The sequence below is a fragment of the Buteo buteo genome, chromosome 20 (assembly GCF_964188355.1).
Source record: "Buteo buteo chromosome 20, bButBut1.hap1.1, whole genome shotgun sequence".
NCBI classification, from domain to species: domain Eukaryota; kingdom Metazoa; phylum Chordata; class Aves; order Accipitriformes; family Accipitridae; genus Buteo; species Buteo buteo.
The window spans coordinates 10,415,599-10,443,338 of NC_134190.1; the positions used below are offsets into that span (position 1 = coordinate 10,415,599).

Sequence of the window (27,740 nt, forward strand, 5' to 3'; positions counted from 1 at the left end):
ATCACTTGCCATTTTTCTCTGCAATGCTCCAAGTTTCTTGCCCTCCACAGTCTCCAGTTTGCCATCAGGTACCTGGCCAATATCCAGTATATCCCTCTGTGCTTTTTATCTCTGCAATCCACAATTGAGTGCCTCTGGTTTCAAGCCAGCAGTTCCCACAGTGCTGGATGCACATGAGAAAGGCTACCCCTAACACACCCTATGCAGGGTATACAGGACTCTAGAGTCCCTTCCCACAGGCACGCACAGTGGACCAATTCAAAAGAAATGAGGAGATAGTTTTCCTATGCGAACAATATTTTACTTAGAATCAATCATTAAATGCTTTTACATTTGATAAAGGTATAGCAGAATACTCAAAGAAAGGCAATATATGAATCAGTTTGGTGGCTAAATCATGATGTTTAGCTCATTTTCTATTTCTTTGATATTTAATGGACCAATTTTGCAGAAAAACTTGATGCTATCAACACAGGGGTCAAAACTGGACCACTCAGCAGTGTATATTTTTTTAAGCAGAAAAAGGCTCAATATCAATGTGATTTTTCTCCCCTTTTTTTCCCTTTCCATTTAAAATAGATTAACATCCTTCACAGGACCATCTTCTCTACACTGCATAAGGTGCTCCAATGTCAAAGAGCTCTAATGAATTCAGGGGTTTGCTAGTCAGAAGGAATAATGAACACGTTGTTTTCTACTGCCTTCTTCATTGGGTGTTCATACTGCAGGGAAGGAAAAAAGAGATCATTAAAAACATTCCAAAACTTTATACAAACATTTATATTGCATAAGAACAGAAACTGTAGAGATTCTAGAAGCATATTTAAATTCACCTTTTAATCCTTAAGCACCCACCCTGGAACAAGGTGCTGCAGGATGAGCCACTCCCATGATACGATCGCTCTTTCCTCAGCCCTGCCTTTCTTTAAAGGTGTCCCTCATGAGGGGGACCTCTGGTAAGGGAAAGGTCTATGTCCCTAAGCAACTTAGTGCTCCTAATGGAAACTTTTCCCTATGGAAAGGCTCAGGATTCCAGCTTTAACAGATAAAAGAAACAAGCTCTTAGTTTTCAGCATCTTTTCTAAAATCCCAGGCCAGTCTACTGTAGTGACCACAGGCACAGTTGTTCCTTCAACACAGGGAGCTTTCTTCAGCTCTGTGCAGTGCAGACACATGGCATCACATACATCATAGTAATCCATCAGTCTCCTTGCAGGAATGCTAAACCCCGAAAGCCATCAGATCTGCGCATAAAAGCTGGAACAGCAGCAGTAGCAAAAATATATGTACACATTATAGGGTGGACAAGATGGAAACTAAGCATTGTATCAAAGTTAACAGAGACTTCAGCTTAATCTACAAATTGAAATGAGGGCATAAGTTAGTGATTAGACTCCGAAGAGTTTAAGAACTTGAACAGATTATTTAACTGGGATACAAGGTAAATGAATAAATTTGGTTTTTAGAAATCAGACTTGGAGTCATCAAGGCTAGATGTTGCCAGACCCAAAAAGCAGATGAGAGAAAGCATGCAAGGTGGTGTTAGGCTGCAAAGCTTCTAGCCACAGGATGTCACAGATGCACAGCTCCAAGGGCAAGTGGGACAAAGTGACAGAAGAGAACTGCATTAAGGGTCACTAACTATGCAGAAACCAGTCTCAGGATGAAGGAACCCTCAAGATACAAACACGGGAGAAGCATCACTACCTGATGGTCCTTGTCCTTACCCTCTTCCTTAGGCAAGTGCTTTTTGACCACTTTCCCTAGTCCCTAGCAGGGCAAACACTGCTTTCTCAATGCTTTCCGTGCATCAGGACCAGGGGACCCACAAAGAACCAGCCCCACAGATCAGCTAACCAAAGGTTTCCCCTCCCAGACTTCAGTTGTTCACTTCTAACACTTATCAGTCAGGCCTCAGCTCAGAGTCCACCACCCATACAGAGCTGCTTATATACTGCACGTACCGTTGTATTCTGGATACTGTCAGCAAAACTCTTTGCCGTTTCACCCAGGGCCGAGTCAACAGACTGAATTCTGGAAGAAAAGTGAACTTGGCTAGTTTATCTGTGAAGCATTAGTTCTTACTGATGAAACTTGAACAGAGATATTTACCATAAAAATGAACCTGAGGATTCCCCCTTTTGCAGCTTTTTGCCCAGCATTTGCACCGACATTATCTTTTGTATAGGAAACGATCGCCTCCTTCCACCCCCTCTGACCCCTGAATACAGACATGACCAGAGGGTGCACCTTGTTCCAGATGCTGGTACAGGTCTCTTGAAGCGTGTGCCTGTCCTGCACAAATTCCCATGCAGAGTCCCTCATTGCACCCTAGTCCCAATTCAAAACCCCATGAGGCTGCAAAGGCTTCATCAATGGACACCAAGTGGAGATGCCATACTGAGTTCAGAATACTTCCCCATATACCAGCGAGGGTAACACCAGCCTAACTAGTGCTCTCTTTGACCATCAGAGGACTTGTGAGCATGTAGGACTGCTGGTAGACACGTACCTTTGCTTTTGCTGGTTGCAGAAAGAATTCAGTTTGAGCAACTGTGCATTCCAGAAGTCCTAAAAAGAGCCCCAAAGAAAACCCTCATTATTTGGGAAGGGGTACCTCCGCCGGTTGGCACACGAGAAGTCCTACACACCACTGCGTCCTTCTCCATGTCTGCCAACATTTGGGTTTCCTTCTCAAGACTGGCAAGCTCTTCAACAACAATCTTCTGGAAGGTCTCCAGCTTACTCAGCCTAGTGATGGAGAACAGAAACAAGTTTGACACTTTAATACGCAGCAGCACAAGGCAAATGACAAACCCCTTCAGCACCAAACCTGACTTTAGGCAGAAGCAAATGTCCTTGCTGAAATAACACAGGGCAGTTTTGTTCTCAGGTATGTCACAGAGCACATGAATAGCTGTGCCAGGTCAAACTGAAGATGAGTTTAGCCAAATAGCCTGTCTCATAGCAGTCAGGAACAGAGGCCCAGGACAGAGCGTACATCAGGGTTCCCAGTGCAATACTTGCCCTGCATAATCTCCCAGCCTCCAGGGATTTCAGCGGAGATTTCCCAAGCCGAAGACAGCATCTTGGCACAAAAAACATCCGATGGGTTTTCCTACCATGGGTTTGATATACATATATGGTGTTGCCACAGGATACCAGTGATTTCTAAACCTTCACCACCAGCACCCTTCTTCACTTGGGTTTGCCACCTTTCCCCTCACAGTGGGATGCCAAGTCATCATCTGACGGTGACTTTAGAAACTACCCTTCTAGGGTAGGACAGATTTGGCACAGCTCTGTCCCCAGTATACTGCAGCTCTGGTTGGCTCCAGGTTACTTACTTAGTAACATCAAAACACAGCAGCATCTCACTGCCATCAACTCTTATCTTCCACCCCAAAACATCCCCTGGTTTTGTTTTTGGAACACCAACTTCTCCATGTACCTTAATGACAGGCAAATTCTGCTCATAGAGATTCTACTGATACCAGGGATTTTGCATTTTAAAGGCTATTATTTCATACTGCATTTGATCTAAATCCTGCAAACTGAACATGTAGTAGATACAGAGGCCTGATTAGACTTTTATATCTTAGGCTGTGCTTGCATTTCACTTATAACAAATCCATAACTATCATAATTGATTTTTTTTTCTTGTCTAGCTTCTATCCGAGAAATTTGACAACCTGTAGAGTAAAAGGACCTTAAAGCCCCATCTAGTGAGTGCCTGTAAAGTCCACTAGCTGGCACTTATTTCATGCACATGGAAACAATCTACAGAAATGGGTCTATAACAGACCCCTTACTTTTTTTCTCCCCCACTTCATTAAGTAAATCAGAGTCTGGCTTCTTTCTCAAAACATGTAGAAAGAGAAGCTACTAAGTGTAACAAGAGGATTTTTAAACAGATTTGTGAACACTGATGACAATCAGAATACAGTCCAAGGACTGCTTCATCAACTGCTCCTAACTCAAGCTTGCTTTGCATTCATTAATCCATCCACTCTCCCCTTACAAGAAAAGCAGGATAAATCACAGGAGCTACGCTTCTGAAACTCTGCTTACAGAAGAGAAAAAGGGACACACACAAGCTATTTTGTCTTACAAACCATAATAAGTGCAGTGGCTTACTGTCAGGTTCATTTCCAAAGAGGCATTCCTTTTCATAGCAATGAAAATTACACAAAGCTGAAGCTGTTTTCAGCCAGCAACAGGCAACTTACCTGCACTTGTGTATCTGGTTCAGGAGGGCAGACACGTTCTTCTCCGAAGTCCTCAGGGCATTCTGCGCACTGGTCTCCATCCTCTGGTAGCGGGACTAGCCATAGGATGCACCATTAGGGATGGGCAACGGCCCAAGCCAAAACCTAGAAGTCTAGTTTGCAAAACCTTTCCCTGCAACACAAATCCTTCCACATGCTGCCGTTCAGCTTAGGAGAAACTATCTTAAGTCAAATTTGAACTGAAGTGAGATGGCACATAGGCAGGGTACTGCAAATATGAACTGATTTCATTTAGCCACACTAGTTACACCAACAAACCTCTATGTAACACATGCAACTTCAGGTCAGGGCCATGTTATCCTAGCCCCGAAGAAGGGAGCTTCACCCATACTCCAACACACTTAACTGCACAAAACCAGGTCTTTGTTAGCACCACTTCAGCATTAATGCAAACTGTGTGCATTTTAATCATAACTGATTTGTAAATGCACCACCTCCAGCCTTGATTCAAGGACTTAGTGCCAAAAGTTTAGTGTGAACACCTAGCACCAGCTCAAAAAAAAAAAAAATCAAAAAAAAATCATGGTTGCACAATACAAAGTGCTGATCCAGTATAAGTCTGCTCTGCCATGTCTGATTTGTTCAAAGCTTCTAAACATGAGAAGATTTTGTGATGGGTCAGATACTGTCCTCTCATATTAAACTTGGTTTAATGCCTATGTTACTTGTTATAGCTAAATCAACAGTAGCAGTTTGTTGCTTGCACTGCATCTCAAGTATATCTATACAGTTGAGCAAACCAAGAGTACACAACTTATATACTACCAATTGTGCAACCAACACCTCCACATACCATTAATCTCAAAGATGCAAGCGTGTCCTTATAAATCTACACATATTCTAGTCAATAGGTACAGCTTGTATTGCTTTCTGGTTTTCATTATGAAAAACTGCATAGTCTTACATTGCAGTGAAACTGCTCTGTCCTCCAAAAGGGAGCTTCTGTATTTTTGATACATACACATGAGGACAACAACCCACAGGTCCAATGTAGGTACACTGCCGCTGCACTGGATTACCTTTGAAAAAGCTTTGATCCCTTCCCTCTGAGGAAAGTATTTGAAATGCCTAACCAAATCTGATGTTCCAACATATAAATAAGACAAAAAAGGTAAAACCTGATTAAAAAACTTCCTTGATGCCCTTCCTGTAACACTTCTCAATACAGGTTGTGCAGAATACTTCTAAGAGCTCCAGGCTAACAGCCACTGCAGCCAAAACCCCGCTCTTGGGTGCAAAATATAGATGGGATATTTGCACCAACTCTCCTGGTGATAAAAAGGTAATTTTGCATACTATGAGAAAATGCCACACACAGCACACATGTTAAGAGAGTCCACATTACCGAGAACAATTTCTTTAGCCGGCTGATAAAGCTTTCAAATGCAGTAATCACCCCTGAATCACTGAAGTCTTCACTCAGCATCTTGGAAAAAAATGCATCATCCACACTATCATCGATTTGCTGACCTAGGAGAAAGCGTATGCCCAGTTAGTACTGTGCTGGAGGGTTTAGTGGAACATAAAGCTTCCTGCTACTGAAAGGTTTGTCATTCATGTGAACAACATTTTTTATAGAGCTGGAATTTGAGTCTTGCTCTTCTAGAGCTCACAAGCAGGAGGGAAACTGCTCCAAAATGCATTAGGAAAGACTTGTTAGAAAGCAGCATGGAGGAAGGGGCACAATACTAACCAAACACAAAGAGCAACATATTTACAGATAATGTGGCAAAAGAACAGCACAGGGGTGGAGGGGAAGAGTCAGGCCACTGTTTTCCTGTGTTCTACTTACTCATTGCAAGGAAAGCCTAACCCCATTCTGTTCAGAGTTAGCAGTGTTTTATAGTTACTTTGTCCATTATCTGCATGCCTTTTTCAGTTTCTTTTTTTTAATAGCTCTAGACAATCACTATTCAGAAAGACTAGAAAGTGCAGACATTATTAAGTGGCTTCCCAAGTGGACTGTGTTTAAGGAACCCAAATTTCCTTATTCACAACTCTACACGCATGGCATCCAATGGCAGTGCTGCAATACACACCTTCTGCTACGTTTTTACTTTTGGAGAAGATACCCTCCCTCCAAATACCTCTTTCCAAGCTTCCACATGACTATGATTTCTACCATCAAAAAAGAAAAGCTGAAAGGATTTAAACACTTCACCTTAATTGCCAGCCTGACTTTACCTGTTTGGATCTCCGCTTCCTTCTCTACTGAATCAAAATGTTTCCTTGATTTATAGGAAGTGTCAGAGGACAAATGACTTGTTTCCCAACTGGAAAATTTAGGCTTTTTTATGACAGTGCCACTTAATACATCTAGAAAGAGAACAGAAGATGTTTCAGAAAAGACCTGTCCTTTCGCACGAGGTACGTGGCAGTACCTACCAGTTACTCACACAGAAAACACCACTGGAATTACCAATGCTGCAGAAGAGCAGGCAACTTCACTTTAGGGTCTGGCATCACACTTACAGGACAGTATAAGACTTCACCAACAAATCTCTTCCCTCACAAAAGCAGGCAACTAGACTGCCTAGTGCTATGCAGATAACTGGAAAGCTACCATATCTCAATCTTAAAGATAATTTCATTTCTTGGCCCACTAGTCTAACCATAAAAAAATCCTCTTGTCTAGCTTCTTCCCATTCTCTTTTCCAACCCAAGCTCACAATCTGTTTATGCTCATTTGTTCTTAAGCAATTTCAGCTGCTCCTTAAAAAAATAAATTTAAAAAATGCATAAATACAGAAGAAGAGAAAAACTAACCACACCCATAACAGCCCCCTTTTCTGCAACTGCACTAGAGTTACCATACAATTGCTTTTAACCCAGGAAAACCCCTAGGAACACAGTGAGGGAGGCTGCAGCCTGTATTTTAAGGAAAACCTACCCCCAAAAAATCATCCCTTTGTCTCACTGTCCACTTTTCTGAGCTCAGCAAGGTGTGTGTGTTTGACCAACCACCTCTCTGGAGTCTCCAGAGGGCAGGAAGGTGGTGGAGCCCCGGACAAGGGGACAGTCGGACCATGAGGAGCACCCTGAAGTAGATTTAGGGTTCACAGAGCAAGAGTTCAACTGCAGTCACAGACCACACCTGACATTTCTGAACATAATGCTACTTATACCTTCGCATGGCATCAACTCCTCTCCAACTTTAAGACTGTAAACAGTGATGAAAATTAAGTCCTCAGCACTTACCTTCCCCCCAAAATTAAGCAGATGTGTTGGTGCAGTGAAGGTATATTCTGCAAATACTGGACAGGTAAGAGACTTATTGGGAACATGAACACAGCCAGCTCGCAGGAAAGGGGATGCTTTTGTCCAAAACCAAAGCTTCAGTGACTCAGGCCACAGTCACAACAATAACTTTAAGACAGTCTCTCAGAACTATCTCACCATCAAGACTATTAGGATGAAGAGAGCCCATTACTGTTCAACTTTCTTGAAGTACGATTCCTTCCAATCACACAGAGACTGTGCTGCATTTTTTAATAGTTTGTGCAAGTTTGGTTTCACTTTTAAAAAAAGTCCCTAAGTGCCACTTACCTAAAAAAAGCTACCGCAGTAATAAGCATTAGTACAAGTCACCATTTACCAAATGCTTATAACAACAATCTACATCTATATTCTTAGGTATAAAGTCACTAATTTTCAAGGACACTTGTTTTTTTAACCTGAAGTTGCACTGTACGTTCAAATCATTAAAAATTAGTTTTTGTGTGCCTCTTGGGTCACTGGTTTGTAAATCCCAAGCTCTTAATAGCTACACTATGAGTTCCCCTGTGATCAAGGACAGGATTTAAGAGTTAGTGATGAATTCAGGAATGTATATAAAAGCATCTTACTGTAGTCTGTCATGATATACAAAACAGAAATAGAAGATATTTCTTATGCAAAAAGTATCTAAAAAACTCAGTGCTTATTTGTCTTTGAAAGAAAAAGACAAACTTGGGCAACACTGATTTCTACTTTTGAACAACTCTTCCATGTTACCAAGACCAACAAACCTGAGTCCTTCCGCTTAACACTTTCTTCTTCTTTTGACAATTTGGCAGATGCATCGTGAAACTCCTAAGGAAAGAAGGAAAACAAAGAAGGTATCCACCCTGCACTGCAGACAAGCTGTCAGGGACTTGTCTAGTTATAGGAAGCAAAGTGACATGATACATTGGGTTTAGATGAGAAGTAGCCTGACAGCAGATTAAAAGGAGTTTAAGTGCTGTATAACTGCACACCTGTGTGGCCACCTCCTCATCACCGGAGTAGCCCTCGGCAGACACGTCAAGTAATAGTGGACTCCCTTTGAGCTCTTCTGAGAGCATTTCATCTGCACAAGAGATCAGCCAAACAACACAGGCAATAGAGGTTGAATCCTGTATTGACTAGAAACGTCAATTTTAATGACAATACGTAGGAAAAAGAAACCACCACCCTCTCCTTTATCTCTTCATGCAGGAAACAGATACTGGCTCAAACTCAGTCCAAAGGCTGTTTTATTTCCAGCTGTCAGTTAAATTCATTCCTTCACCTCTCATTAGCCCCAGATAGTGTTCTCCCTGCTCAAGAGACTATCTGTCTACAAAAAACATGCAGCCCTCACAGCCATTACAAGAAATATGACAAAACAGAATGCTTATAGAAAAACATGATGGGAAAAGGCAAAATAAAAAACCACCAAAAACCCACCCAAAAAAGCACACACCCACACATATCAAAACAACTTTTCTAATGCATTGAAGAAGATTAAGAAAGAAATACCAGCAAGATTCACTGTAGGTAAATTGTCTCCCTTGGGGCTGGATGTGCTTTTTTTCCTTAGCATCTCTTTTCGAGCTCTTCGCCTTGATGCTCCCTCCTAAAACGAAATCAAGTCTAAGCATGTATTTTATTTAAACATTACTACAGAAGTAGGGATTTGGGTTGGTGGGATTGGGTTATTTTTTGGGGGGTTGGTTGGTTGGTTTGGTTTTTAGAGCCACTAAGAGCAGAGATACATTTGAAATATGCCCAATATATTGATAGCTCTCTCCCACACTGAAGGAGATCTGTGCCCTGAAGCTCAATGCATGCATAAGTTCTCCCTTTAGCCATTAGAGTTGTATAGCAGATAAAGTTTTTCATAAGCAGAATCAAAGAGAGAAAAGGTTTCCAGGGGAAAATAAAAGCTTTCAATGCAACTACCAGTTCTGGAGTTTTTTCCCCAAACTTTATTTATGTGGGGACCTTTCGGTAACATATGATACATAGCACTTAATAGCTGAGCACTAGAAAAGTCTGGCATTGCTAAACTGTGTTTTGTTTTGCTTGATGTATGTCTGGTCCACTAACTCCCCCATCAGTATAACCCACGGTTAGTTTTCCCAGAGCTATAGCTGAAAGCAGAGAAGAACAGTGTGTGAACCAGGACTCGGCGCGAGCATAGGACTTAGAATAAAGGCCCTGAAATTTGCCAGCAAAAGGCAGAGATGAACATGAGCTTTCCCAAGGCACCGCAGAATACAGGGCAGAGGACAGCATGGGGACACAGCCTGGTAGGACCCGGCTGGGGTCTCTGCAGGTATTTGGATAGGCAGCTCTAGCTCTTGGCAGGTCCCTAGAGCCAAATTAGCTCCAATGGAGTGACACTTGCGTCACCCAAGGCAGGTGTCACGCCAGGCAATTCCTGCCCAGTTTTCTGTCTATCAAAGATAAATATTATTGTTTCAGAACAACATGCTTAGGGCTCATACACAGGTGTTTCTATGGAGTTTCCCATGTTTTCTTAAGACGACCTTGTTTTCCCACTCCCTAGTAGACCAATGCAGTCTCAGCAATATTTAGCAGACACATTTGTCCATCAGAACATTTAAGAAAGATAACACCAGTTTATTTAATTCCCATTCATTTGCACACATTTTGCATATGTAATGTTTTTAAATCTGAGGCACCTAAGCTTGACACTTCCTTACCTTCTTCGTCTGGTAGTCACTGCCACTACTTGCAGAAGACACTGGAAGCACTGCAAGGAGAAAAGCTTACCAGGTTACTGACAACATAACCGCCTGCCTTACCCAGTTAAGGTTTGCATCACGGCTGACTCAGTTTTGAGTTTGGTTTTCTAGGCATTTACAAGAGAAAACTTCACAATCCTTGTGTTAAGCTTCAAAAAACCCCTTTCTAACAAAGCTAGATGCAATGATGCAAACATATACAACTCACTGCATCCAGAGCAGTTGCCAAAAAAAAGGTGCAGGCTCAGCAGCTGATCTGATGGTCCCCAAGTCCCAACCAGGACACACAGGCTGGCACTGGAGTAAGAACAACAATTCCCATGGAAACACAGTATAAAGCATAATTTTTCCCTCAACCTTCTGTTGCTTCTTCATCCCTACAGAAACCAACAGCTACTTGAACAAGGCTCATTCTCCATGAAGGGGACAGAGACATTCCAGCTCTTCCAGGGCAACTTAGTTGGAACTTGGAGGTCCCAGCAGCTGACACAGCCATGGAGCATGGCCGCAGGGGAGGTTTGCTATTGGTCAGGCTTGAGCAGAGAATGCCATCAGAGATCATCACATCTGATTTTGTAGATCACCCAGAGGACAACTGGCCCATTGGTGGATAAAAAGGGCAGCAGAGTGCCATGGTCTGCAAACCATGTGGTTTTTCAAGGTTTATTCCCCAAGTCAATTGTATTTCTGGAGAGATGAGGAGCGGAAAGTTGTAGGCAGGAGGTCAGCTCCAGAGAGATCTTGTCCTCTTGCGTTCAAAAGCACCAACACAGCCATCAGCTCAGCACCCATGGGCTCTTCAGCCCCATTACACAGAGCGCTGCACCCACGCAGACATTTAGGTGCCCAATTTCCACCTGGACCTTTGAACCCCACTCCAGAAAGGGGACAGGAGCCCAGCTCTTCAAGTGCAAGGGTGTGTGATACACCTCCTCCTCCACAGGGCACCCATCGCTGCCGGCCTCGAGCCTGCTCGCTCCCACTCAGACCAGGACTCAGCTGAATCCTCCTTTCTCAAACCATCATCAGCATTTGCTTATCTGCAGTACAGTACGTCATACATAACTATGTGTCAACAGGGCACCAAGCTTACCTTTTAATTTACTTCTCACCCTGGATCTTTTCCGGGTATAGTCAAGAGATTTTGGTAATGACTCTCTCTGAGCATCAAGGATCCAGCTTTTTTCACTCTGACCAGTGCTTGTATTATCATTGTTGCTTTCAGAGAAAAGATGTTTCCTGTAATTGGACTAAAGACACTACTAAGAGTGAGTCCTCGTCATTCAGCTCCCTCCATCCACCAAGAAGCCCCCCCCAGCCATTCCCCTTCATTTACTACCAAATTATTCCATCTCTTCCTCCCCACAGTGCAGCACCTAAAGCATTTTAAGCCATGAAATCTGCCAAAACAGCAACAGCTGACTGTCAAATCAGCAGAATAAAAACAGTGAGAGGCAGATGCTTGCCCTTTGCCAACGCGGGGTTTACAGCACCCTCCATCCTCATCTCCCCCTCTCTCCTGCATCTGGATAAGACAGTTCTCCAAGGAGGAAAGGCTCAGCATGCCCGAGCTGCAGCCAAGACCACAGAGAGAGAGAAAAACAAACACAGACGTTCACTTGCTGGTCTGGCAGTACTGGTGGACCCTGAGCACCCTTTCAGTAGCAACAAGCGGACTATTTTGAGGCTACCAGTCTCACGTTCCTCCACCTCTGCACTAGGTAAGCCTTAAACTTCAGCCTCTTTAAGGGCGCAACTGATTCCTACAGGCAGATACACACAGCAGTCAAAGCACACACAACCTACCAGCCTTCTCTTCAGCTTGTTTGATTCCCCGTTCTTGTTCTCCGTTTCATAATTCCTGCCAAATAACCCATAAAGACCCAAGTTAGACTAGCAGATGCTGCAGCAGCACATCGCAGCGGTGCAGAAGAGGCAGAGCCAAATAGCAATGGCAGAGCTCCTTCACAGATCAGCAAGACCACCAAACCATTAATGTGCAGTCATTAGCCAAGTTTTTCTTTGGTTGGTTTCTGAAAGTAGCAATCAGGGATACCTGAAATTCAACACCTTTTAAAAGAAAACTTAGGCTACATACTTAGAAGATGCAAGTCCCTAGCAGCTTGCTATAACTGGAGGTGACCAAAGAAAGGCGGAGAGTTTAAGCATTTTTCAAAAATTAAATCAGTAATTTAGGCAGATGATCAGGGAAGGGGGATGTTTAAGGGTTAAAGTCTTATTATTGTCAAAGTGGACAGGAGTCATTATTCTCTCTAGTAACTTTTATATTCTCAGGTACTGTTTAAATATTAGTATTGATAACATCCACAGATACTGGGGCAGCTAAGTGAGGAACTATTTTATCAGAAATATCACACAACCTTTTTGATCCCAACTTAAAACAGTTTAACTAAGGCAATGAACTCTTCTTTCACAGAGCAAAAGGTTCATAAATGGTGCATGTATAACCCTGTACCTCTGATTTTGTGAAGAAACTTTCTGGCCAAGAATCTTTCCTTTGGCTTCAGAGACCTAAAACAGAAGCAGGTATTTGCCTTAAAGTTTGATTACCCTGTAAAATAATCTACATAATTAAAATCTGTCAGGACTCAAAAAGGCTAGAGGAGGAATGGATTACAAGTCCTGCATGGAAATTCAACTTTTTTAATGGAGTGGGATTTGTTGATTGAAGCAGTGTCATAAACAGACAAACTTTTGTCTTCTTAAATGGAGTTACTTTCTCTTTTCCTTGCTTTATGAATACTGCTCATTGTAAGCAATAATGTCATAAGAAATGACATTTTAAGCACTAACACAGCTAGCAGCAGCGTGCTGTCAACGCAGCGCACAGTACCTGGACAGCCTTTGGGCAGGGCTGCTGGGCAGGGTACCATGAAGCAGGGTTTTATGCTGACACCCAGTGGCAGTATCAAGGACTGGACAGTGTCCACCTTATAACAGACATCTGGGATGTCCCACTAAGCACCCATTGCCTCCAAATTAAGAGGCAGCAGTGACAGCACCTGCACCAAGGCAGAGGTTGAAAGCCGAAGGGTTTGTACGAAGCCATCAGGAGCAAGTTTTCAGCTTCCTGGGAAAACCCACAGAGGTCAAAATTTCAAAGCAGAGCAACTAATTTTTATTCAGTTTTTCCCTCACAGTTTGAAATATAAGTCAAGCTGAATTTCCAACAAGAGTTTTGCAATGACTGGCTTTAAACAGGGATTCCCAATGTGCCAAGTGTGGCTCAAAGCAGATTTCAGTCTCTTCTGCTTTAGCCTAGGAGTACAAAGTGAAGCACGCTCAGCAATCTGCTTTCAATATTCATTAAAATGCAAACAGAAGTTGGCCTTCAATCACAAAGGTATCCCACAGCCTCACTCAAGCAACAGCTCAAATTCCTATTGCAGTTGGGTTTATCATACAGTACCACCACAAGATTCACGAAGTGATGAGCACTCTCTCCACTCCCCCCAAAATATTTCCATGTATAGCACCACACAGAAATACAGAAACCTCAGATTCCCAGTGGTTTTGCTGTAACAGCGTGTCCATCCTTACTGCATTTCTGCAGTAAGAGATATCCCCTGCTGCAAGTTACTACTCTGTTACCCACTGGACCGGGACCTTAGCGCATCCCCTAACAGCTTCTCTCCCAACTTTACCTTTTCATGACTTGCAGAGTCTGAGTTCTCAAAGTCATAGATTTCCTTCCTGCAAGACAACATATATGTGGCAGTGACATACAATTGTGAAGAGTCAACCCTATAGAACTTCACTAAGAATATGGGGGCAGATAACATGGTTTGTTTCCACCCCCCTCCCCTATGAACTCCATTGTACAGTAAACACTCAGATACTTTATATGCCTAAAAATGCTGCTTTCTCAACTTCTAAAAACCCCACACTTGTTTCTTTCCTACTTAGTCTCTGTTATTTTCTGTCTTGATTCTCACTCTTTCAACTGTAAATTTTTAAGAGAAATATTCAGAAGATACAAGTTAGCCTATCCCTGTTCATGCAGTGGACATTTTGTTCCCACATCATCAATAATAATAGTATGTGGTAGAAAGAAATCATGAATGGAAAGATAATTTCAGAAGCATTTAAAAGAAAAAAGATCCATTTAATTCCCTTTTGAAAATTTTAACTTTTAATGTTTATTCTCTAATTACTTCACTGTATGTACCTAGATTTTGTTTTCATGTCTTTCAACATTTAAAAACTTAACTGTAGTTTTATTTCTTTCTCTAATTCATAACTATTTTAAAAATCCTACATTTATTGCTCGACGTACAATACACCCTTCCCTTCTTACTAGTGAAAAATAGGAAGACTAAAGAACTGAGCTCCTCGTTAAAACTTCCTGAAAGAAAGAAACGCTCACTTTCAGGTGAAACACTAGAGGGAGCAGAATGACCAAACTAAGAAGTTCTTCTCCACCTCGAACTTCTACACTGCTGCTGCTGTTTTACAACCGGTATTTGCTGCATCAAGTTATTTGGTCTTAAAGCACAGAATGTGTAGCAATGATGAAGTCCTGCATCAAGTTTTCCCATTCTTCTCTACAAGCAATCAAAAAATTAATCTAAACACTTGGCTTTTGTTTTGTTTTTTTTAAGCAGGGAGTCAGTAGACTGAAGCAGGACACCCAAGGAAGCCCTGAAACAGCCCGAACCGCAGCAGAGATCCTCCGGTACAGTTCATTTGCTCTCCTGCCCAGCAGCAGACATTAACTTGCACACAACACTTGGCAGAGAGCACAGGAGGAGGATGCAACACACAGACTTCCAGTGCCTCAGACTGCATACGGCCCTCAAATCCTTGAGTGCTTCTGCCCACAGTGCCACTAGCTTTGAACACGAGCAGACCGACGTATGGCTGTGAGGGAAGAGGAAAAACTGAGAAAGAGACCATCCCGAAACTCTAGGATGCATAATGCCAAAGAACTGGGACAATATCCAAAAAAGCTTAGCTATTTGTGAAAGAAGCTGCCACTCAACTCACTGAAAGGTGGGAGGATTATGGTTGGGTGAGGAAGAATGGAGAAGTCAACATCACATAGTATCAGAGGTGAGGGCATTTTGGGGAGACCAGAGTTAGCTTCTGCAGTCTTTATTGCTTTGGGGGCCCAAAGGTTCCCACTGAGACAAGTTATGACCCTTCCTAACCTCCTGCTTGTTTTGCTGTCTGCTCTGTTCAGACAACCTACCACGTGGGCACACCCTCACACATTTGTGCTAGAAATGGTCTAAAATCACCTGGTACACCGGACCCTGCATGGGCACAGGGCTCACATGTCATACCTGCCTTCAGTCCTCTGCTTGGCCAAACTTTTTTTTCTGTTTCTCTTTTCCCAGGTAACATCCTCCTGAAAAGAAAAGAGTTGCAGGATCTAAAACCACAAATCTGCAAAATCACGTTCTTATCCTAGAGCCTGCTGAAAGCAGAGATAAAGCATGCCAGGAAACTCCATTCCTCCTATCGCAACAACTGTCCAGGTGCAACTGTTTCCTGCAGTTCTTTCCTACCAGAAAGTATGGGATGCTCAGAGATGAAATTGGGGGGCCAAGAGGGTGAGGATACAGAAAGAAGTAGTTCAAAAGCTTTGAATTCATTGTGCAGTGGGCAAGTGTTACAAAACCATTGAACTGTCAGTTAAAAAAAAAAATATCTAAACCTAGTACCTGGAAGTATAAACCCAAAAACAAGTCTAAAATGTGAGTTCTTATATAAGCTAAGTACCTACTCCAAATTAAACTTATTGCTTTGGGAATTTAATTTCTTTCATGTAGTGCATAAATCTTTTTTTTTTTTTTTTATACCTGGACACATCAATAGGAATTTCCAAGTGCTCAAGTCATCTAAAGAACCGCAACTACAGATAGCTCTCAGTTACTTGTTCATTTACCCAGGTTGCAAGGTCCTATGCCAAGAGTACAGCGACAGATCTAGTGTGGGAGGATCATTAGAGCTCAGATGCAAAACTGAACAAATGTGTCTGTACACTTCCAAGACTTGCTTCCTTTCAGGAAGCAAACCTTCGCTCTTGCAGACCATGCCTAAGTCTTGTGACACGCAAGGTTGTCCCACACGGGACCGGGCTGGTTGCCCACACGCTGTGCTCCTGGACACTATCACAGCACACTGCTGCCAGGGGGTATATACACTGAATAAACAGCTGAGCTTGAATTACTTGGTTGGACCACGCTAGAATAAGATTGGCAGCTGTTGACTCTACAGCTCGCTCCTGGTGCTAAATGGCACGTTACATCAGATATGACACTACATGGGCTCAGGACACTGCTCAAGGGCAGGAATGGGTCAACCCATCCCAGCTTTCTCCTGCAACTCCACCAGAGCATCTCTTCCCTGCCCCATGTCTCTTCACTCAGGTGGACCTCAAGGTAAACATACCTTTGGCGTTGACTCCTCCATGGGTTCTTCTTCTAGGGGCTTCTCACTGGGGACGAGAGAACACGTGAGAGGAATGCAGTGCTGAGGGGCTGTTCATTTAAAGCCCAGAGAGTCAGTTTGTGCAGTACTAAGAGGGGAAAAAAAAAAACAACTTGCACCAATCAGCATCAAAGCAGTGGTTTAAAAGGTGTGTAGGGAAGAAAGCTAATCAATAGCTCTACAGAAGTCCAACTCCTTAACTATAAGAAATGCTGTCCTGCAAAGCTCTGGGAAAAAGGTATTACTAAGTCCAAGGTGAACTCAAATTCACACAATCTTTCATAAAAGTCATGGTCCTCATTAGGAATAACTACATATCTGGTGAGCTCTCTTTACACAGCTCAAATTGAGCTCTCTGTAATAGAGCTGTATGCTCATCTTTTATTTGGATTAAATCAACGATGAAAAAGTCACACCAAAGTAGCAGCCCAGCCAGTAACTAAACACCATTCTGCAACCGCAACGTGCAGTTACACTCTGAGCAACCAGCCTTGCTAGTCAGGGTGGCAAAACAGAATCTTTTTTTCCATTTAATAATTGATGGAATAAACCACAAAATTGCACACATTAAAACCCCAGCGAGACATTTTGTCTGCGAGACGCTCACCTATGCTTAGCTTTCATCCTTGGAGATGCAGTTTTGGACTTTCTTGCTGAAGGAGGCAAGGAAACTACAGCTTCACCCTCTGGAGCTTCTGTTAAACAATATCTGCTTTTGCTGTAAGGCCCACAAAAGCAGAGCCTTCACCCTGTCACCTGGGTGACACTTAATTGGGTCAGATTTGAGGAACTGAAGGGAGCCATGCCTGACCTGAGGCTTGGTTAGCATCTTCCATGTTGGTCTGCTGGCTCACTGTAATCATGGTGACACCAGAGTTAACCATGTTCTGCTCGGAGACATGAAACCATAAACAGAACATGCACATGACCAGTAAAGAAGTGGGGTTTTTTTAGGAACAGATATTTTTCAGTGCTAGCCTGTGGCAACAGCTGGATAACAGATTCATCATTAGCCACGCACAAAAACATTTTGGGCTGCTTATAAGTGATACCACGAGCTTCTCGCTAAGAGCATCCCACCATCCCCTTATAAGAGAGAGTAAAATTTCTTCCTTCTTTTTAACGCAGTTTTGCCAAAATTGCAGCTCTGGAGGCAAATATTTGGGCTGACTTCTCACCAATATAAGATGGAGTTTGAAAACATTGTTGGATGTGGGTACAAACTAGTTTTCTTTGAAAGGAGGTTTTAACCATACCTATAAAAAAAAGCAGACTGGAGGAGGGGGGAAAAGAGGCACAAGGACTGTTTCACCGTACACCAAACACTTACTGGTATCGTGCCTGTTAACTCTTGGCTGTGCTGAGAGGCTAAGTTGTCTGATAGAGAGTCCATGTTCTCAGAGTTTGAAGGATCTTTCTTGTCCTGTGAATTGGTGGACTCGGGTATCACTGCAGAACAGCACTGGGGTGAGAATGTGGTTGTGGTAACCGAACACACACACACATTTCCTTTCCATTCTTACGCACATACGTGAAAGCATAACAGTACAACCTATTAGGCGCAAACATCTCAAGATCTCGTTTAGTAGAACAAAAACATCAAACATCTCCAAATCACCTAGTACAGAATTGCATTACTGAATAAACAGCATCTTGAGCCTACACCTTCTAAGCCCCTCGGACTGTATGAATACGCATAAGTTTATCATCTTATTGCTACCTTGACTCTTAGCTCTGGAAGGCACGGAACAACCCTTTTTGTCTGGCTAAAGCAACAGACCAGCGGGATTTTCCACCACCTCCATTTCCCTCAATTGAATCTCCACCAGGGACTGTAAAATTTGTTTCACTACAGATGAACTACCTTTCTACTCCTTGACTGCTTCGAGCAGTAGTGCCCACCTTGTACCTCTGCGTGTGCTCATGGTGGGCACTGATGAAGGAGCTTCTCCCTCACCTGCACCTCCAGAATCTGGAGGACTTCCATTCTAGCTCATTTTGGGTTGCAGCTGGAGGAAAATGAGAAGGACTACTGAAGAAGTTACTGTCTCAGACATCTAGAGCTGGAAGTAGTTCTTTCAGGTGTTCACCTGGAAGAATCTGAAACGCACAGTGACTAAGTGGAATGTAATTAAATTTGTTTTTAACATAGGCACAGAAAGAATGCTACCTAACCTAAGGGATCTTCAAACTTGTGATTAATTTTCTGAGATGGTGGGTGGTAGCAGTAGAAAGAGAGCTGCAAGTTCATTGTCTTAGAAGACCTGGAAATATCTGTTAAGCAAGTTACGCCAAGGAATAAACCATACCAAAGTTCATCATTTTAAACACTGAAGTACAGCGGATTTTGCAGCAAGGACATATCCCAGCCTTCCAAGAGAAAAGATCACTACACAGAAAAAAGCCATCTCCCAAATAATTTGATCCTGAAATTGAGCTGAGGAAACATTTCCTGTTTAAGGCCAATTTTGATCGTGCGTGTCTTGCTTTTGTGCTGAACACAGCTTTTCCTCAAACTATGGGTCACAGCCTTAGTGGGCATTTACAGAAGAACTTCAGGAAGGGTAGAGGGAAAGGAAGGAGCTACTTTATCTTCCCCCTTGGACAGGCGCTGGGCTTGGACCTTCCTTTGGGTCAGGCACCCAAGCATCATGCCTGTTCTTCAGGCTCTGTGTTCCCTCAACATCTATCATATTTGGAACAAAATTAAACTCAACCCAACGATCCTGGAAGGAAACATCTTGCAGAAGATGTTCACCAGCAGCACGGGAAGCGACACCATTTGATGACAGAAAATTCAACGTGCCCAACTCAAAGACATACAAAGCATTGGCTGTAGGCTGTTGAGAAGAAGGAAATAACGGCTATTGCGGGTCCAGCTAAGAGCCTTTCCCACCACAAGGCATGCAGCTATATTTGTAGCTGGGGCACACACCGAGACAGCCCCGTGGCACGAGGTATTTATTGCAGCGCCCACGACGCCTCTGCACACAGCAGCGGGTCCCCTCCTGCGAGAGGAGCTGTGCTGCTGCTCGTCTCTCTGCAAACAGGGACTGCGGGTGAGCTTTTCTGCTCCCCCAGCTCCACTTCCACAACAGCTCCTGGCACCTTCAGGGCATCACCCGCTTTGTGTGGGGTAATGGGACCGGAGCACACCGTTCTGTCGCATCATGTTGTCGGAAAGAAACAGAAGTCGCCTCCCTGCAGGACGCCTTGGTAGGGGCTGCACCGCCACACACCCCCCCCGTTGCACAGAGGAGAGCTCGGAGCGCCAAGGTGCAGGCACTGATCCAGCAGAGGACCTGCGCTTCCACGGGCACACGGATGCCACCGTCCCCTCCTGCAGGGAATCTCCCACAGGCACCCGGAGAGCGCAGCCAAACCGGGAGCCGTGCATGGGGCAAGCAAGGGAGGACGGATGCGTGCATCCCACTGCACCGCAGCTGCGGGCGGAGGAACGCTGCCGCACACATTGTGCGTCTCAGAGGTCTGCCAGCAGCTGAGATGCGCCTTGCCAGGCTACCTGCCACCCGCGGATCCAGCCTCCATGAGCTGCTCCCCTGCCCCTGCAACCCCAGCAGCACATGGCCACGGTGCCCCGTCCTCACTCCCTGGGCTAGAGGGACTCGGCATCCACCCCGGACACCAGCTACCAAGCTCATGAGGTAAGAACAGCAGAAGATTGAGCTTGGGGGTTGCTTTGTGTTTTGTTGTTGGTTTGGGGTTTTTTGTTGTTTTTTTTTTTAAATGTGGTTAACTGCAAGCTGTGGACTGCAAGGTACTCATTTTAAAACTGAACAATTTAAATTTCATTAAATTAAAAAAAAAAAATCACCTGCTTCATTCTGCCTGGCTTGCTTCCCAGCATGGACAGACTTCTCTTCAGCCACATTTATCTGTTGGTGTGAATTAATCTCATGTGAAAGTGACCTTAAAAAAAGTAGAATCTTTATCTAATAAAGTCAGCTACTTAGTAACATAACAGTTGTTAATCGCCAGCAACAAATCATTGGCAAACCATTGGATGTTAGTTGATTTGACCATTTGGAAACGTCTCCACTCCTGCAAGGATAAATGACAGCTGCTATACTATGGCTATTTACTGTCATGTAAGGTTTTCTGCAAACCCCATGGTCTGTGGATGAATCACAAGTATAAATAAACTAACCATATTAATTTTACCAACCCCCCCCACACACACACATCCCCCATGTTTTCACATTAGCTTATAAAAAACTTGTAAAAGTAGTCTACTTTTAATCTAGAAGTAGCATTTACAAAGTCAATCTAAGATTTGTGTTTTGCAGCATCCCTTTTCTCCAGGTTCTCGTGTCATCCTGTACTATGTAAAACATTGAGCTAACGTAAGAGAACATTTATACTGCAAGTTATGCAATTAAATGCCATAGGCTTTATTTCCTACTTCAGAAACTCAGCAAAAATAATCATATCACACTGTATTGATTAACAAACCAGTTTAACCTTCCAGCTTCTAAACCATAAATTTGAGTCCCCTGAAACTTCTTTCATAAAGTCTCTGATCTCTCTTTCAGGCCAAAGCAAAGAACATCTATATGGAGAGTCACAAATCCTCAAAGGGAAGACAGGTATTTAATTAACAGACATTAAAAAAAAAAAAAGCACAACACCAAAAAACTCACTGAATGGTTTTGCCCAGTATATATCAAGTAAAATACAGTTTAGAAAAGAAAAAAACTCATACTAAGAGCTCACCATTTTTTCATCTCCCAGGACTTTTCTAAGTATACTTAAGATTTCAAACTTAGCACTGAAAGATATTTTGATTTTTGTTGCTTCTGTTTTGTTAAGAGTAGCAGGAATCTTCATGTAAATTTTAACAGTCTTTTCTCCATCACCCTCTGCATAAAAAAAAAGGCAGTTAAATCTGTTTTAGAGCAAGACATTCAGCCTATCACCACAAAAAAATTTGAATAAGTGTTTGGGTTTGTTTTAAAACAATCTCTTTTTCATCTTGCCCATGCATTTCCAGTTACTCTGTTCACCCATTTCTTTTTCATAGGATCTAGATGATTATGCCATTCCCCAGCACATCTATAAACTGACCCCTCAACACGTCCTGCTTGGGTCAGAAGGGTCGGTCACTGTGCTAAACGGGCCCACAGAGTGTCCAACAAGCAGAGGTGGTGCAAAGTGACGATCCAAGGGCATGACAGGGAGCGAGGAGAAGACACAGGACCCCTCTTTGGTGATGGTGACGTTTTAGGTTGGCTCCATGTGTCTTGTGGACCCACAGCCAAACAGAGGATAATGCTGGTTGGAAAACCTTACCCTTCAGGCTGTAACCGCTGACTGCTTCTTTCGACAGCCTCACAGAGTCCCAAAGAGCACCCTTCAAAAACCAAAGCCACCACATCAGAAGGGCTGAGCGAGCACCCGCTGCGTTAGGCTGACACAAAGCCACGTGGGCTTTGCTGTTACCTCGTTACTGTCCACGTAGAAAGTCACGCTTTGGCTACCAGTGTTGAAGTCGATCCAGAATTCCTCCAGCTTCTCATCCGATGGCTTCTTCACCTGGGGAAGCACAACAGCAGTGCTGCCATTCCCAGAAAAAACACACAACTGCTGTCTCATTCGCAGTTCTCTAACAGGACGAAATTGGAAAAAGTTGTCCTACGTATGTATGTACACATCCCTTACAGAAATAAGAGTTGGGATCAACCTGTGAGCTGCATGTTTGTGGTAGGAAAGAGTCTGTGAAAGTCTTCTGTGTTTCTGAGCACTTGAAATAACCAGAAGCAGTGAAACCAGCTTCCATCAACTTGGTTTTGATTTGGTATAACTGTCAGGAACAGTGCCACAAGTACATTTACTTAACGAGCAGTAAAGCAATCTGCAGGATCTATAACTGCAACCATGACCTCTCCTACACGGGCATCAGGCTAATCTTGCTTTCTGGCAGTCTGGGAGCAGCTCTGCCAGAGGAATCAGAGTTGTCCTGTCCTCCTGTTTCTTTTTAGAGATCTCTCTTCTGTCATCACCATGAAGAGAAGCACTGCCTTTATCATTTGGCTGATACAAAAGCAAAGTCAGCAGCAGTAAGTTGGGAGCTACGTGACAAACAAGCAAACTTTCCAGCTAGAATGGAAGGTTACACTCTACACTCCAGAAAATTAAGCTCTTTAATGAAAAACAGGTAGAAAAAAAAAACCAAAAAACTTATACCACAGAAAGTAACATTTAAACAGCGATAACACACTCTAGGGAAGGTGTCACAGTGTTAAGGACTATTACCTCATCCGTGTCAGCAAAAGCAGATATGCAAGGAAATGAATAGACTCTGGAAGAAAAGCAGACTTCACATGATACATTCAACATCAGAGTCCAACTTTATGAGAGATAAAATTAAGACTGGTTACTAATCTTATTGTTCAAAAAAATTAATAATTCCTAGAGGTAAATTAAGGAGGAAAAACTAGGAGAAGCTTAGAGAATACAGTATTTTAGTAGTGATGCCTTGTCTTCATTGATTTTACTTTCAAAAGAACAACCATTAAAATAAGATCTTTTTCTTAAGAACTTAATTATTCACATGTGATGTAATTTATTTTTTTTTAATATGACCCAAGTCAGTTTACAATCCTAGTCTCCGCCCGCCCCCTGCAGTAACAATGGCACCAGTTTATTCTGTTGGTTCACCGCTTACCTTCTTTCATCCCCAAGCCTTTCATTTAGCAGGTTAAGAAATTTTCTGCAGTCCTTCAAGACAAATGACATCTTATTAAAAATCAGGCTACATTTCCTTTGCAAGGAGTTATTCTGCTGGGCCGTGTAACCTCTACTCCAGCCATAAGCTTTTAACTAGTCAGAGCCACCAGGGAAGAAACACTCAGGTTGCTACAAAAGGTTGGACCCAACTTTATGACCAGCAAGCCACCAAACATAAACTGCAAAGATGAACATATTTATGCTTTAGATGTAAAATAACTTGTAAATAAGAGCTATTCTAATAATATGCCATTTTATATTTGCCAGATAAAAAAAAAAAAAAAAAAAACACCACCATCTACAAATAACTAAATAACTTTGGGCATTTATAAAATCCATTTTGTAGGAACTTCTTGCAAGGACATCCTGACTGAACTCAGCCAAAACTAGCCCCTATACAGACTCGTCAAGTATGTTGTTTTCAAAATAAGGACCCTCACCGTCTCAAATTCTCTATCCTTGATCTCTCTGAAAGCTTCAGCAAGATAGTTATCTTCAAACCAGTGGTGAACAAGGTCATCCCGCCATTTTTTTGTCATTAACCTACAAAGTGCTTCTGAAAGGGCAACTTGAAGGTCATAATCTATGTGGTAAACATAAGCACAGGATAAATATCACCCCCCCAGCACAACAGAGGGTTATAGCATCGCTACTCTTGCTTGCGCTTATATACTACACAGTCGTATTTTCAGCTAGCTTCAGTTTCACCCAGGAAAACAGCAGAGGGTAACAGCTGAGGATGCTCCCCCGGCTCAGCGCGGTCGAGGTGCAGAGCCCTGCTAACCACGACACGTGCATGCCTTAGGAGAGGTTCTTGGGGATCAGAGTGAAGCCTCGTCACTGACTCACTGGGATTAAGTTAATTTCGCATACCACAGTAACACCCTAGAAAGTGTTATTGCTAGGAGAAAACAAAAAAGATTTCACTCAAAAGGCTATAAACCTTATTCACTGAAGTTTGTCCACGTTGTGGCAAAGTAGTTAAAATTTATTTTTTAAAGACTAACAGCCAGCATACTTTATAAACACGTTCATAAAGCTGATCTAATTACCTTTCTACATACATTGATTTAGCTTTTCTTATTAGTTAATAGGAATTACTAATACTAACCAGAAAGAACTACTGCATTGTTGCTTCTAACAATTTTTGTTGAATACTTTCTTAAAGTACCATCTGATTTTCCTCCCCCAAAATCAAGTCTCAGCAAGGAAATATAATTTAAATTATAATTCATCTATAAGAAATAAGCAGATGACGTAAAGCCAGAGAACCCCAGCTTCATAAGAATAACCACTAAATACTTCTTACCACCAACCTCCAGTATAGTTTTTGCAATGTCTTTCCTGAAACAACATAATGCAATGAGTTAAAGTGGAAATAACTTTAACTCTTGTTGCAAGGAGACTGTGTTTAGCTACAGGAGTCAGAGGGAAAACAACTTACGTGAGTGAGCACATCTCCTCAGACAGAGGGAATTTCTTTCTCTCCTCCCGTGGGACACTGTCAAGTATAGAGTTGAGGGTCCTTAAAGCCTTTCCCCCCACAGAAGGGGCAGAAAAGGAAGGGAAATAGTTCAGTAATGTATTTTTCACATTTTGTATCTAATGACACACACTTGTGCGTGCACGTGTCTAATTTTTCTTCTCCTACTAGGAGACTTACCTCCTGCCGCAGAGCGCAGCAAATATTTGCTTCTGTTACTAGATGCCCTAGTTCAGGTAAAAATAAATTCACCAGCTCTTTCTTCCCTAGAAAAATCATTTGAAAAGTTACAGCTAGCAATGGGCTGGTACCCATATAAAAGATAGCTGAAGCAACTGCAGTTTGTTGTGTTGAAGGAGTAAAAATATCCCAGCTATGGATTCATTTGAAACCAAAGCTTCCAACCACCTAATCCTAGACAGAAGAGGGAACTGGTAACTTCTCTAAAAAAAAGCTCCAGATACTTTACTGCTGACCTGGGTAACTATTTAAATAGGCACAGAAAGAAGCTACTTACCAACCACAAGAGATAAATCCGTAATATACAGCTTTTGTCAAAGTCAACAGAGCAAACCACTAGAGTATTAACCAGAAGATGCTCGTGCCCATTCTGCTCCCACTAGAATAAGCTCAAGTTACCCGGCCCACAATGTAATGCTTCATTTTTACGTTACTTGTGAGCCTGGATATCTGGGCACACAGATACTTGCTCTTTCCAAAAGCACCTGCTCCCCTGCCCTAATGGAAAGCCAGCTGCAGCCACAGACAAAAATCTTGCTGCTGAAGTGACTGAGACAGACAGACATCCTTCTGCTTCATTAGGATGGCTGAAGGAGTTACCATGTTATTCTGCAGAGGTGGTTGCCTTCAGCAAGGGAATAACATCTGAAGCCAGTACGAATAGATGTGCAAGAGCAGATGGTCTAGCCTGAAACTCCTGTCAGAAGCACCACTTACTCTGACCAAGTGAAATATTTGATGCCGACCGTTTAAACAAAATACCACACCTAGATATTTTTTTCCCAGCATATTCAAAACAAGCAAAGAGAAACAATAAAAGGGTTTGTGCTCTGATGTAAACGTTAATGAAAATTAACTGGAGAGAAATCAGCAGAAGGATTTTAAGAAAACATTGAAGAAAGAAGGAGGAGGTAGGGACTGGAGAAGAGAAAGGTGATAGAGTTCAAGCAGAATTAAGAAATGTGCTCCTGAGACTGAGATTCAGAATATCAAGGAATAGAAGGAAAAAAAAAAAATAAATACTGACCTTCATTACTGCACTTGCAAATCACCTGATGGAAAAAAGTAAAGGAAGCCTTCGTTAACACACCACGGCCCAAGAACAGCAGTACTCAAAGCGCTGAGGTGTTTATGCCCCCACCATTACAACTTTCAGGGACTAAATACCATAAAACATTAGTGTACCCACATCAGGAAAAGCAACGCCACCTGATACAGGTATGCCACAGAGGGTCACCCCAATCGTACAGGTTGGCGTTGTGCAGGGAGGGTAAAGGGAGTGAAGCACCCAGTTCCCCCAGGGATTCCAGCAGCGCTCCAGAGTGCGGTGCCCTCACGTTCCCTGGAAAACCCGCATCGCTTCGTTACTTTTATTGCACATATGGGCCTATGTAAAAACATATTTGATGTTTACACACTACAGTACTAGATATCATAACATATGATACCTGAAGAGTGTTAAAGTCCATTGAGGAAAATTAAAAATAATAATTTAAAAAACCACAACAAATAAAACAACACTTCATCCTCCACAGTGAAAGCATATGGAAGAAATGGACCAGGAAGACAAAGAAATCAAGTTTTGACAAATAAATAATTTGTAGAGTATTTCATATAATTTCAATGTGGTTAGTAGAGAAAGAAGAAAATTTTATTTTACTCAAATATCTTTTATCAAGTGTCCTAAAAAGAGTCATAAGTATTCAAATAAATTCTGGTGCACAAAGTGACACGGTTTCAGGAAGCTACAGACAAGACTGGGAGAACAGCTCAGGGAAAGAAGCTGAAAGTATTCTTCCTACTGAAAATTTACATCACCGGGCCTCCAATACCTTTAAAGTTATGAATAATTGAAATAGAAACCTAAATGAGAATTGTAAGCAGTTCAGGTTATTCTTTACAAGTAAATCAGCCGTTTCAAACACCACAGGAACACGTCGCCAGGACCACCTTGGCAAACACGTTTGCACGTAAGGTGCAGCTCAGCAGCGGTAACTTGAGTTTTTAAATAAGGGCTTCAGCACAGAAGCTTTTGTTTACAAAATGCATCAGACCTTCTTGCACATTTTCCTAAAAAAGCAAACACTTGGCTTCATCTTAGAAAATGAGAAAACGCTGCAGCCCTGTGCAGCCTCACGGCAGCTTCTCCCAGGTGTGTCAAATCTCAGCCTAACGCCAGCCTGTCCACACCACCTGAGCTGCGTCCCAGCCTCAGTCCTAGGGCACAAGGTCTGCATAACTATTTATTTTTTAACAGAAAACTGTTTGTGAACAGCTTTCTTATCCAATAAAGGCAACCCTTCTTCCCCTTTAATGCACGTACATACCAATGCAGCGTCAAAGAAGTCTTCAAGAAGTAACATCAAAAACTTATTCTCGTTTGGGTCGATGAGGATCACAAAAGCTCTTGCTCTTTCAAACCAAGATACCAGGTAAAAGTTAAAAGAATCAATTAAAACCTGGGAAGAAGAGTTAATAGTCCTTAAACTAGATATATCTGCAGGAAAACTTACACACATAGACAGGTTTTTTTAG

At 42.6% G+C, this 27,740-nt stretch overlaps 1 protein-coding gene across 1 annotated transcript; it reads right to left on the reverse strand.

Annotated features, from left to right (window-relative positions):
- Window positions 1–662: 662 nt before the first annotated feature.
- On the reverse strand, window positions 663–27,568 carry SYCP2L (synaptonemal complex protein 2 like). Its single transcript, XM_075052263.1, has 32 exons — window positions 27,533–27,568; window positions 26,233–26,257; window positions 25,146–25,231; window positions 24,927–25,015; window positions 24,792–24,826; window positions 23,923–24,065; window positions 23,421–23,473; window positions 23,009–23,054; window positions 22,196–22,288; window positions 22,046–22,106; window positions 21,470–21,615; window positions 20,571–20,631; window positions 18,066–18,184; window positions 17,547–17,625; window positions 17,343–17,388; window positions 16,697–16,742; window positions 15,586–15,674; window positions 13,945–13,993; window positions 12,756–12,811; window positions 12,086–12,140; window positions 11,373–11,529; window positions 10,238–10,287; window positions 9,048–9,144; window positions 8,525–8,616; window positions 8,297–8,360; window positions 6,474–6,605; window positions 5,635–5,759; window positions 4,230–4,324; window positions 2,652–2,751; window positions 2,513–2,571; window positions 1,965–2,034; window positions 663–722 (listed from the first exon to the last, which is right to left on the reverse strand). The coding sequence occupies exons 1-32, from the start codon at window positions 27,566–27,568 to the stop codon at window positions 663–665; spliced, it is 2,514 nt and encodes an 837-aa protein (XP_074908364.1).
- Window positions 27,569–27,740: the final 172 nt, after the last annotated feature.

Coding starts and splice junctions, on each gene's coding strand:
- SYCP2L (XM_075052263.1), bottom strand. CDS start 27,568: ATGTTACTTCTTGAAGACTTCTTTGACGCTGCATTG. Junction 26,258..27,532: donor ACTTCTTTGACGCTGCATTG/GTATGTACGTGC, acceptor TTTTTCCATCAG/GTGATTTGCAAGTGCAGTAA. Junction 25,016..25,145: donor GCTGCGCTCTGCGGCAGGAG/GTAAGTCTCCTA, acceptor GTGGGGGGAAAG/GCTTTAAGGACCCTCAACTC.